Here is a 15,413-nt window from a genome sequence, read left to right on the forward strand (position 1 = left end):
CCAGATTGCTTCCACTTAAAACACTATGAATTCATGGCTCAGCCCAGGCTTATTTTTTCAGTGAAGTCTTCCGATATCCTTTCAAAAAGAGGTTGGGGCCCCCTCCCTGTGTTTTTATAGCACATCCAAAAACTTCTTTTACAACATCAAAATTTAATTTTAGTTATATATCCTATGTTTTTTCCTAGCTCAGACATGGTGAATACTTTAGGGTAGGGATTATATCTCCATCGTTCTATTTACAGTGTTTTTAGCACAAAGCTTGGAATATGACAGATGTTCAGTAAATGCCTGTTCAATGAACTAATGGATTAATCATTCTGTTGTGACCAGTGAGGAATAAACTTAAAACTGAAGAAAAAAAAAAAGTCATGCAGACTTGTCTTATTTTCTTCCTCACTCCATACTATACTCCTTCAGCCCCATTTACAAGGAGACCACTTTTCATTTTGGTGGTTCTCTTTTTGGGGTTTATGTTAAATATACAACAGAAAACCAAGATGATATTGAATACAATAAATCATGAATGAAAATAAAGATTATCTTGAAGCATGACACGAGATAAGCCTCAAAGAGACTAGAGAGAGTTATTCCTGTAATCTTCCATATGCATATACCCAGAGAAAGTGTTTTACTTTCATTTTAATGGACATTAAAGAACTACCACCATGTAAAGCTAATATCTAGAGGAGCGATTCTTAGCCTTGGAGTCTTCTACCCCATGAAAGTGTTAGGCAGATATTTAATAGATAAGGCTTTTTGTGGGGAGAAGGCCACAAAGGGGTCAATGACCTGCCAGAAAGTTAGAGTGTATTCATTAGTACCCTGGCAACACAAAGGGTTTCACAGTGACCCACAAAAGGACCTTAAAAATCTTTAGGTTGAAGGTTAATACACAAGAGTGAACAAAAATTCTGCATTTAGTCAAGTTCAAAAACTCAAAATGAATACACTAAGTTCTTATTGGGTGAGTGTATTATTGTAGGGGAATTTTTTTTTTCTTTTCCACGATTCATGATTACCTCTCTACCTCAATTAAGAGTCAAAATATCTTGGTGATTCTGTTTTTCCAAAAATTCCTACAAAAAGAATGAATTATTTTTATATCATGGGACATGAAAAATGCAAAAAAAATATTTATACATGTGCATACAGTAGACCAACAACATCTTAGCCCTAGGAAACTAAAATGTTTCTGGTGTACTTCAAACACTGCAATCTTATTCTAATATTCTAACTCAGTAATGAAAACAAACATAGCAAAATTATGGCACTCCAAGCAATGTAAACCTTATAAATTTAATTTTTACCTGGGATTGTTTTTTAATGTATTTACTAAAAATTCATGTAGATCTATGCCAGTTGAATCAGTGTATTCTTGACTGGAATCTAAAAAACAACAACACAAAAACCCAGTATAAAGTTGTCTGAAAACAAATCCCTTTCCCTTTTACACATGATGCATATTTTAAACAAAATGAGATGCCCCACATGGGAAAAAACTGACAAGGAAGGAAAAGGGAATTTATGATGAACTCAAATGACCACAAGCTTTCTACTCCCAAATAATGAGCATGACAAAGATTTATATAACTGCATGTACATGCATATTCTTAATTTTTTTTCTCTCACACATGCCTGTTTAATTTACTCTGAAGTCTTTAAAGATCCTTTTATATACTCACCACAATTCTCATGATCAAAAATGCCTCAAGTGAAAAATTTGAATGAATTAAATAATTATCCATATTTAGCGCAAATTAAGACAGTTTAGTTCAGTTAAGAATATAAGTAGAGGCAATAGTTTGGAAGTAGGTAGGAATTCTAGGTCTGAAAAAGTATTTAGATTTGATCAGGTCTATCACCAAAGGCTTGCTTTCAAAATAGTTTTTCAGATATTCATGTTTACATTCTTCCCCTTAAATATAATATACTTACACTGTTCATAATACTGGCCAATGTAACTGGTTTTATAAATTAAAGAAGTATTGTCATTGACTTGTAATGCTAGATGATGAAGTTCCTTGAAATTTGTTATGAAAGATAAACATTCTGGGTTTCCAAGAATATTCTTACCGGATACTGCATATTTTGGCATCAGCTTGTTGTATCATATAGAATTAAAGAGTAATATTATTTTTAACAGACTCAAGTATTCAAATCATAGTGATTCCAGTATTTCATTATGAGAGACCAATAAGAGGTCAAGATAGTTATCTGCCTCAGTGATTTTGGCATATGTTGCAGTTTCTTTGCTGAAGCATCTTACTGATGTTCAGATTTGTGTTATGCCATTTTGCCCAGATGAGCAAATTATTTTAACATCCCTTAAGTCTGTTCTGTTATCATTTTTACTAGAGATATATTATACATAAAGTTTCAAGGGATAAAGGATGGAATTATTGACAGTAAAATTAAAATTTTGTTTGAAAACAAATAAATTGCAAACCTCTTGATAACATTTTTCTGGGTAACTTATCACTGGCTTTTTCTTTTTCTGCTTCATCTTTTGAGGGCTTCTCCTCTTTTTCAAATGATTGCGTTAACTGGATCTGAATTTTCTCCTGTTGGAAGGCAAAATCAGTTATAAATGAAAATATAAAGCAATTCAGCTAATTCCACACATTTATATTTTTTGAGTAACACAAAACTGTATGGAGGAGAAAAAGGATAAAGATTTTTATGTTAACTAATTAGATTCTTCATACTGGAATACAACTTAATTATTTTACCACTTATATCAAAGTCTTGATAGAAAATGTTAAAATTAACGTTTTGAGTTGAATGTATCAATTTAAACATGTCCTCAAAATTACTTTACAGAACATAAGATATTTTCTATGTTACTCTGAATATATCTACTTGTAAAACCCTTGGAGGGTCAGAAGCAAGGTCTTCTTAGCCTATTTTTGTACTGGAGATGCCACTGCCAAACAAAAGAATAATGATCATCAATCATGACAATAAGAACAAGTGAGCATCAAGCCAACACTTAACAAAAAAATAGTTTTTTGAGTATCCTTTATAATCTCACACTCTTCAATTCTCTTGCCATATAAAAATGTAAGTACAGATTTTCCAAAACTAAATCCACACATCTGATTATTTTCTATTTATGAATGACGTATTACTGTTCCTCTTTCAATCACCACCATGTTTTAGAAAGGTTTCAAACAAGACTGTTTTCCTTCTGGATATGTAATATTTAACCCTGTGAAGTAATCATATTCTATAAAATAGAAAAAGAGAAGGAATTCTACATTCCATTTCAAAAATAATAACATTAAATGTAATTTCAGAGCCCAAAGAAATTACTGGAAATTAATTCACATAGCCTAAAAAGGCAAAAAAAAAAAAAAAAGTCACAAATCTCTGTTTATTCAAGCCAAGTCATAAAGGTAGAATAATTTCCAGACCATTTCTACTAAAGACAGAGGTATGACCTTTTTGTAGACTAAATGATACTATTATTTATTGATGAAAAACACTGATCAATTACTTCACTTTTCTGGGTGATGGTTGCCATGGAAATAGGTGTAATAAATCAACATCAAAAAGGGTATAAATTTCAGGAGTTGAACTTGCAGTCACAAGAATTTTATTAACCTTTTTTTACCCATGTAATTTTTTTGGAAAGAATATTTGACAGAATTTCTGGTCAAATATATATATGTACTTTTCCTATAGGGTTGCTGACTGTTATTTTTATCTTTGTTCTTCTGCTTCCTATTTCATCTCACTTCAAATTTGGGCTTAGAATATAGGGCACAAGCTCTGGACTAGCAATTTTTACTAGAATGATGAACATCTGCTTTATGCCCTCCTTTGTCTTGCTTACCAAACTTCATATATTAATCAACTTCATACATTCATCAATTGGTAAAAGTCATTCTTTTCACTATGACTCATTTTCTTATCCACTTTCCTTATTCTATTCCTAAATGTAAAACAGATATTTAAAAATGAATCCCAGAGCTATGTTTCAGAAGTAGAATATTACAGAAGTTTTCCTGACTTATAGATTTTACTCCTATCTCAAGAATAACCTATAGAATCCAGTTGGAAGATTTCACATTTAGGCCTTCACTAAAAGCAGCTTCCACTGAGTATCAGATTTCATTTCTAAATTCCCTTCCCAAAGCCCTACATTTTAATTACAGATATTAAACTATTTTATCATGATGAACTGTATTTAAAAATACGGTAGGCTTCACACACCAAGGCCTTGCTTTCAGTTGGCACCAAGGCCTTGTTTTTAGTAGCAAATCAACAAGACATATTTAAAAACCCAGTAGTCCTTTTAAACGAACTCTTCTGACTATAAATAATTGGAAGGATAGCAACATCTCCACAGGAAGCTGTAATGCCTTTACTCTTCATTCTGTCATTGACATCTGTTATTGAGGTCACTTCCCTCTCATAAGCTCTCATCAGACACAAGTGACATCTCTTTTTTAATTGCCTCTCAACCTTTTGACTAATGAGTTTTATTCCAGATTAATTCCTCAAAAATCACATTCTGAAGCAGGCATTATTAGTTGGAAAGTGTCTCTACTACCAAGAATTAGATACCAGCACATTTCATGGGAAATAGTTTATTTTCTAATTCTCGTTCAGGTGCAATTGTTAAGTCAAGGCTTGGAAAAAGAGGACTTTCTACTAAAAGGAATATCTTTTGCTCTGAGAGAACAATAATGGGTTATTACCTGAAAATAAAGAATTTATTGTATCCAAGAGAAACTGAGAAAGAATCTAGTAAGTGGAATACTGAACTCTGGCATAAATACTTTATTCATCATTCATATGCTATAACTTAGTTTCTGAACTTTATATAAACAGAAAAACTGTGATAAAAATGTATACATTAATATATAATGTACACTCTTGATATTAATTTTTTCACATGAATTTTCACTAGATATATTTATGTAGCACTATGAGAATTTTCCCTTCACTATTTTTCAGATCAGGTTAAAATGTACAAAGATCACCTTATCCTTTTTCTCATCAAGTATGCACTTTTTCTGTATTAACAGTCTAATTATGAATGACCCTTTTCATTTCCTCAATATCCTTGGACTAATTCCAGGAGGCTAAGATGGTGTAACATTTTGGCCAACAGAATGAAAAAATGAATTTTCAAAAAAATTACAATATCCACCGCTCCACCTTGTACAGGTGTATTCTTCACTCTTACTTGTACAAAATAACTTTTAAAATTGCTATTTCAAAAACAATTTCATTGATTTCTTCCAAAGTATACCATAACTCTCTAGCCTTATTAACAACCATGTAAAAGCCAAAGGTTAACATTTAAAACATGTTGTCTAGGCAATAGTTCTTAAGAAAACATTTGATTGTGTTTCTGCTTCTTGCTAGAAAGTTCATTATTACTAAAGCATATCTATTTTATAGAATAAATACATAGAGCTATCTTTTATCTATGTAGTTAAATCTTCAATAAAAATCATACAATTTAAACACTATGTTCCTGACACTTGAACAAATTTCAAAGGAAACTAATTTTTATACATTCTTCGTCGACAATAAATAATTTATTTTCAAAACCTTCCTTTTCTTGTATTTTGGAAACAAAGAAGTGAAGTGGTTTTAAAAAACCCAACATGTTCTAAATATGTGACAACTATCATATCTATAATAGGCTTTTGAGGGCATCAGCTTCTAAATCAAGGCAAAGTATAACAATCTTTTTTTTTTCTTTTGAATTAACGTACAACTGGCATTCATTTAAAAAAAAAAAAGGTTGTACAACCTATCATGGCCTTCCCCCCCCCCCCTTTCCTTGTTTTAGTCACAGTTTCTTAAATAACCAAACAGTTGCTTCAATTCTTTGAAAATTATTATTGATACAGAACGGGATATCAGGCTGCTCAAACTCTTAAGAAGTAGAACAAATCACCAACAGGCAAAGTTATCACACTGATAAAAACATTGGTAAAGCGTCCTAAATTATTTAGGGATAAATGTCCAAAGGTAACATGAGACAAAGATCAATGCATGGCTAAGATTATCAGAAAAGTAAAGTCATAGCATTAAAAAGAATATATAAAAGGCAAACTGAACCATTTGCTTGAACCTCAGTTGTTTAATATTTTACAGGCACAGACAGAAGAGAAATTAGAAGTATTAAACTATTATGGCCAACCTAACTAGAAAACTGGCTTCAGCATGCATTCAGGTTAATAAGTAAAATAATATATCAAGCCAAAGTCTTGGGTAGTCTCCTCTTCACACACAAGCAGTAAGTGTTTAACAAATTTATAAAAGCCAAAATAAAAAGGGCAAATTTTATCATAGTTATGCTCAGTAGAAGTACTACTTAATATTTTATAACTTTTCAATAATAATTTATAATCCCTTAAAGTCATCTTCCCAGTTAATTATATAATCCCTAATTTTTTCCAGAGAGAAACCACTGCACCAAGCCTCAGACTGAAGCAGTGAGGTTTTCCCGACTTTTTATCTGTATCTTTGGTGGTACTATGAAATTAGCTTCACTCATTTAAAATAAAGCAAACAAATGAAAACACATACATAATGCACACACATGCATATACAACTTTTATTTAACCTTATGAAAAAATACTCTCCAGGAAGCAGGTTATTGTACCATGCCTTTAAATAACAATTTTTTGTTTTTGTTTTTCTTTTTTCTTTTCTTTTTTTTTTTTTTTTTTACCTGGTTCTCCTGTGATATCTCTGCTGTAGGGGGTGGTGGAGATTCTTCACACACTGCAAGGCTCCGAACTAGCTTTAACTTTGAGCTCGACTAAAGAGAAGTATTTAAAATTAACACTACATTTCACAAATCTAGGGCATATCCAAAAGCCCCCTAGAGTTAAAGTTTCTTTATAGCTTCTGCCATGTATAAAAGTAGGTGAAATGCGCAAGTTAAATATATCATTAAATACCACTAAAACCCTTTGTTAAGAGGGAAAACAAATATAGTTTTGAAAACTACAGCAATAGCAAGAATGGGACTAATTCCAATTTCAAAAACCAAAGAATGGTGAGAAAGCCATTTTCTCTATAGATAGAGAACCATTAAAGATATAAAAGCAATGCACAAAAGCGACTAGGCAAGACAAAAACCCCAAATAAAACAAAATAAGCTTTCTGCCCCAAACAAAATATGACAAAACTAAACTGAATGCAGCGCTGTATGAAAACAAGGATTCATCAAGCATGAAGGAAGGCCCTTGGCATGCCAGCACAAAATATATTTACTATACCTTAGACCTTTTTCCTGTCTGTCCAAAGGATTGCAATGGCCGCTGAACACACAAGAAAGATTCGTATTAAATTTCACACTGAAACAAAATGTTTGTTGCTTAATTCATAATCCTAAACCACAGGAAACTACCTGCACAAAGTACCGGAAATGAGGAAATCAAAGTTGGTTTTAAGTAAAAAAGTACTGATTCCTCCCAGAATCACACTTATAGAAGATTCTCTAAAATCCTTCTGTGGGTATTTTGGTATTTTCTTTAAGTCAGCAAATGGCCAAAATTTCCATGTTAACTGAGTTAAATGAAACTTATAAAGTAACTAATTAGATACACTAAAATAAAATATACTTCTTAAGAATTTTATAACATATTACATTTTAGCTAAGGTGAGGAAAACATACACACACACGCACGCACACGCACACACACCTGAGTGATTTTAAGTAGCTATGCTTAGAAAAGTTTCCAAACTTACTAAGAATGCTTTAAATGCACACTGAGTCAGAGTACAACCACCTATCTACTGAGTCTTTTTAACACTATAAAGAGGCACACCACCAGTTTATTAGTGATGGAATCCTATTTGCCTGGTCCAGGGTAAGGCAAAGAAGCAGAAAGAAAAGAGGGCAGTTACAATATGCATTTCATTCAGCATGACTGGAATATCACACGACCTGGACACCTGCTGGGACAACCAGCTCTAGTTTGTGATACCAGGCTCTGGTTTGGGAAAGCAGCTGAAGTGCCTATGAAATGAAGCCAGACAGGTTTTAAACACTTTACTTCTTCTCACCTCCTCCAATCTACCTCTCAACCCCAATCCCCAATAGGTATCTATCATTCATACACATTAAAACCAGGAAGCTAGTTTGGTACCAAACATAAAACAGGTGAAAAAGTCCTTCTTAATACCTAGATTAGTATGCTCTGCATATGAAAAAAAAAAAAAAGCCACTATTTCATTCTTCCACCCAAAAAAGCCTTATGTAAAATCAACAGAAATGGGAATCTGGGGATTCCTGGGTGGCTCAGTTGGTTGAGCATCTGACTCTTGATTTCGGCCCACGTCATGATCTCACTGTGGTGAGATTGAACCCCGCATCGGGCCCCATGCCGGGCAAAGAGCCTGCTTAAGATTCTCTCCTACTCACTCACTCTCACTTTCTGTCTTTCTCTCTCTCGAAGAGGAAGAAGAAGAAAAAATGAGAATCTGCAGTACCAGTGTGTCCTGGTACCCATTTTGCATCCAAAGTTCTTGAAATATAAGAAGCACTATATTTTGGGGAGTTTTGACTCTGGATTACCAGAGTCATTTAGCAATAACAAAAGAAAAATAGAAAAAATAAAGAAGAAAACGGCATAGAAGTGCACACAGATGCATATGTCAGTGCTTCCTGCCTATGAGACCTTCTGCATGTCGGTACTGTCTTCTGTTTCTATTTACTTTCCTCTTTAATTTGTTCAAGAGGATTTCTAACAGTCTGTACTGATATCTAAAAGCAGAATTAAAAAAGTTATGCTACATAATGCAGTAAGGGCTTACAGGCCAAAAAGTGGGAGAAAATCAATAGATGAACACTAGAAAATCCGCATAACTAAATGAGGTCCAAGGCACTAGAAGGGAAAAGAATTTGTGACTTACCCCCCTTCTCTTAAACCTTTACAATTTTAAGCATCAGGAGTACAAAACTTTCTATTGAAAAATTAAAAAAAAATTTTTTTTTAATGTTTTATTTATTTTTGAGACAGAGAGAGACAGAGCATGAGCAGGGGAGGGGCAGAGAGAGAGGGAGACAACAGAATCCGAACCAGGCTCCACACTCTGAGCTGTCAGCACAGAGCCCAACGCAGGGCTTAAACTCACAAACCGTGAGATCATGACCTGAGCCGAAGTCAGCTTAGCTGACTGAGCCACCCAGGCACCCCAGTCTATTGAAAAATTTTAAAAGAGATGATTAAATGGCAAGTATAAACTGTATTTCCTATGTAGAAGGGTTGACTTTAAATTTCTAGCTTTGCTTATTAGTAGGTGATCCTGGTCAAATTTTTTTCGGTTTATTCTCATCTGTATAAAAGTTCATATGATTTGCACTAATTTTCAAGGCTCCTGAATAGGTTTGATTAAACGGCAGAGTAAAGAAGGGGCTCTGTAAAACCTAAAGCACTATATATATGTAATAGATTATTAAAAGTTAGGAACCTAGCATGTCAGAAAACCTATGTCCTATTTCTAATCACTAGACCTAAGAATTAACTTAAAAAAAATTAAGTGGGGATACTGTATGTTACCCCTACAGTAATTGTTTAGAGTTTTTATAGACTCATACATACATTCACCAGCTCAGTTTTAATTCATAAGGAACTTTTGATAACAATGAAGATAAAAAAAGAGGTAAAATTATCTCAATGTGATTTCATTTAATTTAACATGTTCTGAATTCCTGCTTGTATACAAGACATTGCCACACACTGGGCTACACAGATGAATAAGACTGTTTCTGGTCTCAGGAACCTTAGAGTCCAAGTTCAGAATTACTAAACAGTCCACCAGAACCCAAAACCTTCAGACTACTACCTGTGACAGAATACTAAAGATGGTCTCCCCATATTCCAATCCCCTGATAATTTAATCAAACTCTAACCTAAGTAAAGCTGTGAGGGGGTTTTGGAGACGTAATTAAAGTCCCAAGTCAGTCCATCTTAAGATACAGATAATCCAGCAGGGTTTGACACATTCATGAGAGCTCTTTTAAAGCTGAAAGTTTTCTTTGGTTGGGAGAAGGGCAAGTCAGAAAACAACAGGTGAGAAGGACATGACACACCAGTGTTGGCTTTGAAGATGGAGAGGCCATGGGAAGATTGCAGGCAGGCTCTAAGGAGCAGAGAGTAAGCAGCCCGTGGCTAAGAAGTCAGCAAGGAAACGTGGACCTCAAACTTAAAGCTAGCTGCAAGGAACTAAATTACACTAGCAACTGGAATGAGCTTGGAAGCAAATTCTTCCCTGAGTCTCCAGATAAGGGCCTAAGCTGGCCAACACCTTTGAGTTTGGTTTGTGAAACCCTAAACAAAGAACTCAGCTGAACCCAACTTAGCTTCAACAGAACTATGAGTTGGCAAGTGGATGCTACTTTTAAGCATCTAAGTTTACAGTAATATGCTATGCTGCAATAGAAAACTAATACACTACTACATTAAATAGATTATAAAATGCCAAAGGGCCATTATTTAATAAAAATCAGTTATAACTTCACTTTAAATAGCAAAGAACTGAAATTACATAATATATACATAACAACAAAGCAGAGAAAACATGTTGTGTGTATTAAAACAAACAAACAGCCTTTGTTTTATATTTTGGTATCATTTTGGCAGCCAGATTTGACTTTAAATAGGAATAAAATTATTTTAAAAATGTATCTTTTTAAGGAATATTTTTACTTTTTCCTCATTTTTTTAAAAATTAGTGAAAAATACACATAAAATTTACCATATTAGCAGTTAGGTGTACAGATCAGTAGTATTAAATGCATTCATAATGTTGTGCAACCATCACTACCATCCACATCCATAACTCTTCATCTTGTAAAACTGAAAGTTACTCTATTAAATACAACTCCTCATTCTCCTCTCCCCAGCCCCTGGCAACAACCATTCTACTTTGTCTTAATGATTCTGACTACTTTAAGTACCTCATAAGGGTGAAAGCACATAGTATTTGCCTTTTGTGACTGGATTATTTCACTTAGCATAATGACCTCAAGGTTGTAGCATGTTGCAGAATTTCCTTCCTAAGGCTGAGTAATATTCAATTTTATGTATATACCAAAACATGCTTACCCATTCATTCATCTGTTGATGGATCCATTTGAGGTGATTCAATGTTTCAGTTATTGTGAATAATGTTGCTATGAACGTGGGTGTACAAATATCTCTTCAAAATCCTTTTAATTTTTTTTTGGGGGGGGGACTTAAAAGTGGAATTGCTGGATCACATAGTAGTTCTATTTTTAAGTTTTTGGTTAACTGTTATGCCACTTTCCACTAGTGGCTGTCCCATTTTAAGTTCCCACCAAGATTGTACAAGGTTTTAATTCCCCTACATCTTGCCAAAATGTGCTTTCTGGTTTTTGATATCCATCCAAATGGGTATGAGGTAGTATCTATTGTGGTTTTGATTTGCTTTTCCGTAATGTTTAATGATGATGTGTATCTTTTCATGCACTTACTGGCCATTCATAGATATTTAGAGAAATGTCTATTTAAGTCCTTTGCCCATTTTTGAATAGGGTTGTTTTGTACTTGTGTTTTTAGGAATTCTCTATATATTCTGGTTATTAATCACTTATCAGTACATGATTTACAATATTTTCTCCTATTCTATGGGTTGTCTGTCTACTCTGTTGACAGTGTCTTGTAATGCACAATTAAAAAGTTTTTTTATGAAATCTAACTTGTCTTTTCTTCTTTTGTTACCTGTGCCTTTGGTGTCATAGCCAAGAAATCACTGCCAAATCTAACGTCATAAAAGTAATCACCCTTCCCCCTGTTCGAGATTTTGATTCACATTCCATTTGGTATCCTGATTAGAGTAAAAGCAGTGACAATTATGGTTTACAAACACTGCATTATTGCAACATCGTGATATGGCTTTAAATGGATTGTATACGAGAAAAAAATAACACTGGAATTAAGGCAATAACTACATATGCAAACCAAGCACATTACTCTGACACAGCCCTTAGTAAAGAGCTCTTTTGATTAAGTGATAATTGATATTGCTGCAAGCAGGTCAGTCACTGAGTTGAAGGATAAGCTTTGAATGGCTTCATTCATTTAAAAAAGTACCTCCTACTGGCCCACCATGGCCAAAGGAAGCCTCTGCTAATCTCCACCGGTGTCACTTGCAATCACTGTGCCTACAATCTTCTGATACACCTGACTGAACATCTGTTTTATCTATAAAAGATCGATCTCTCCACTGACCATGATCCTGATCAGGGTGGAGACATCTGTGTTGGCACATTTCATGGAATAGCAGAGCCTCTCAGTAAAAAAAGCAAGGCAGTTCAGGGTATAGTGGAAGATGGGTCTTCAGACCACTTTTAATTCACGGCCAACACGGCTTAACAAATCTTGATTAGCCATCCTGGAATAAGCCTCCATGGTAGTTTTTAGCTGAGAGAAGATACTTATGGCAAGAGTCATGTTAAAGCAAGATTCATCTGTCCCTAGTCTCCTCTCACCTGCTTGATAGAGATGCTGAATATCTTCCTGAGCCAATTGGTAGTATGTATGCATATGAGCTTAGCATTTTATTTTCCCCTTCCAAAACCCATCCATCTTGAGAACACTCTGGCTATCTCATCTGACTCTCATTAGCCAAGTCTCACTAATTAGGAAGCAAACTCCAGCTTTGGTCAGGGATGGCTCTTGGAGTGTCCTCAGTTTTGCAAATGTTGTAGCATTTACAAGACTCAACAAAAAGAGCTTGGGTTCACTATAAAATGCACAGAAACACAGATGCTACTTTTAGGGTAGCTGGGCAAAAATAAGCTTGGGAAAGATGACTGAGTTATCACTGCTCTGGAAAAACCACATGGAGGTAGAAGGCTGGAGGTGACTCTTGGTTATCCACTGGCTCTCCAAGTGACCTGGGCGTAGATATCTGGAAAACGGAAGGGGTGCTCAGATAAACTCTGGGAACTTTAGCTGTGACTGTTTGAGTTTTATGAATTTAACTACAAAATGGTAAGTTACTACCTTGAGCATCTCTTGCGGACTCAGGATCTTTTTTGGAAGAAATGTCAATGGGATTAACAGAGGGCACGTCTCTTCCAAGGCATTTCTTCCTCAGGTTCTTAAAGGGTGATGGTGGTGATGAATACCTCCACTGATATCCATGATATTCAAATGGAAACCCATCCAGCCTGAACCCAAACACACACACTGTCTGGGTCTGGCACCAGAAGACTAATATAGTCTTGTCTCAGATCTCAGCATCAACTCCTTTCTTGAAAATGCCACCTTCTCTCTGGTAATACTGAACCACGCCAGTGGCTTTCCTCCCATTGTCTGTGGGGCCATCATCAGCGTATTGCTGCTCTGGGCTATGTGTGTTTCTGCTGGAAACACCCAATGTTCAGGGAGTCTGGCTTCACTAATCATTTGGTTGGGGTAGCTTCCACAGGTTAATGGTTGTTTTCCTTTATTAGCGTTGTTGCTTTTGTCTTAGGCATCCAACATCCTCACTGTTCAAAGTATAGTCCAATACTGGTACCAGCTGGGAGGGTGTTGAGATTCAGAATCTTGGGGGTATTACCCCACACCTTCTTCAGTCTGTTTTGTGGCTATGCAGTGTTCACCCTTTGACTTCCTTAAAGTTGTCAACTTTTAATAGGTCTGGCAGCTCCAGCTCCATGGCCCTTTCTGTCTTGGGTGTGCAGATTACAGCAGGTATCCCTGGGAACTGGAGATGTCTTGGAGGTGGTGGGGCTGGGGACTGAAAAAATCCCCTAGGTGTCCTAAGAAATCAGTGCAAATCCAATGTCATGATGTTTCCCCCCTGTATTCTTCTAAGAGTTTCATAGTTTTAGCTCTTGCATTTAAGTCTTTCATAGATTTTGTGTTAATTTTTATATATGGCATTAAGTAAAGCTCCAACTTCCTTCTTTTGCATGTGGATATCCAGCTGTTCCAACACCATTTGTTGAAAAGACTATCTTTCTCCACGGTATAGGCACCCTTTTCAAAAATTATTTGACTGGAGCAACTAGGTGGCTCAGTTGGTTAGGCGTCCGACTTCGGCTCAGGTCATGATCTCATGGTTTGTGAGTCTGACCCCGCATCAGGCTCTGCTGACAGCTCAGAGCCTGAAGCCTGCTTCGGATTCTGTGTCTCCCTCTCTCTCTGCCCCTCCCCTGCTCACGCTCTCTCTCTCTGTCTCTCTCAAAAATAAACATTAAAAAAAAGTTGAATTCATTAAATATTCATAAAAGACAATAGAAAAGTATAATATACAAATCTGCAACTTAATGCAAAGAAACAAAGAGTACTTCACTGCAATTCTGGGGAGCTTAGGTCAAGAAATAAGTTTTATTTTGTATTTTACTACTAACAAAAAGAATGCTGTGTGAGAATAAAGGGACTATTCTAACAAGCCATGTTGTTGTGCTATTAGTAATAAATAATTAGTAACATGCTGATGATAATAAATATTATAGAATATTTATTCTATAGATAGAGAATCTACCTATAGGAGATTCTATGGGTATAGAATCTACCACTAGCTAGGCTCTCACTATATACCAGGTATGTTAGATACATCCTTTATATCTTTGTTGGAGAAAAAGGAAAACAGTTAAGATCGGTATGATTTTATACAGACAGCCTTTCATTCAATCCTTTATTTTTATTATTTAAAAAAAATTTTTTTTAACGTTTATTTATTTTGAGACAGAGACAGACAGAGCATGAATGGGGGAAGGTCAGAGAGAGAGGGAGACACAGAATCCGAAACAGGCTCCAGGCTCTGAGCTGTCAGCACAGAGCCCAACATGGGGCTTGAACTCACGGACCACGAGATCATGACCTGAGCTGAAGTCGGACGCTCAACTGACTGAGCCACCCAGGCGCCCCTCATTCAATCCTTTAAACAAAAACTTCTTTACATGTTTCATCAATTAAATAATTTAATGCCTGTTAACCTCCTGTTGGTCAATGGGGTCTGTACCTTGAGTTTTTCTGATAACCCTATTAGATTGCCATTGCTTTCTTGCCTCTTCCATGCCCCATCTTCCCTTTTTTTAAAGAAAGGCATTGGAGCTCACCTGGGGACACAAGATGTAGGTATTTTGTCTTGACTATCAAAGGGCCTGCTATAGAAACAGAGTATACTAAGCACCTACTTCAACTGATTTTGTCTGGTAAATTCACTCATATAGATCAGAAGCTGTTCATGCTCTTTGGCACATAAAGGTCTAGTTGTAAACAAAAATCAGTTCTCATTTCCTCCACAACAAAGGTTACCAACACAATCTGGACTGGCCATCTTATTGTTCAATAAATAGTTTGTTGGGAGAGGGATCATTGTTTAAACTGCTCTAAAATAGGTTTTGGATTGTGTTTATATACACATGTACACAGATGAGTACCCCTACACAAAGC

General features: G+C 35.4%; 1 protein-coding gene across 16 annotated transcripts in view; it reads right to left on the reverse strand.

Moving 5' to 3' along the window:
* R3HDM1 (R3H domain containing 1) overlaps window positions 1–15,413 on the reverse strand; it is a 205,344-nt gene that overhangs the window by 107,564 nt on the left and 82,367 nt on the right. For 12 of the 16 annotated variants that reach the window (XM_049615699.1, XM_049615700.1, XM_049615695.1 and 9 more), the window contains 4 exons: window positions 7,254–7,295; window positions 6,701–6,790; window positions 2,450–2,564; window positions 1,311–1,389 (listed from right to left, as the gene is read on the reverse strand). In XM_049615699.1, the coding sequence (XP_049471656.1) occupies window positions 1,311–1,389; window positions 2,450–2,564; window positions 6,701–6,790; window positions 7,254–7,295 (326 nt within the window). Of the gene's footprint in view, window positions 1–1,310; window positions 1,390–2,449; window positions 2,565–6,700; window positions 6,791–7,253; window positions 7,296–15,413 lie in introns of those variants that run through there. The other 4 variants (XM_049615706.1, XM_049615708.1, XM_049615701.1 and 1 more) reach the window with 3 other exon arrangements.

Source organism: Panthera uncia (assembly GCF_023721935.1).
Source record: "Panthera uncia isolate 11264 chromosome C1 unlocalized genomic scaffold, Puncia_PCG_1.0 HiC_scaffold_3, whole genome shotgun sequence".
In the NCBI taxonomy this organism is placed as follows: domain Eukaryota; kingdom Metazoa; phylum Chordata; class Mammalia; order Carnivora; family Felidae; genus Panthera; species Panthera uncia.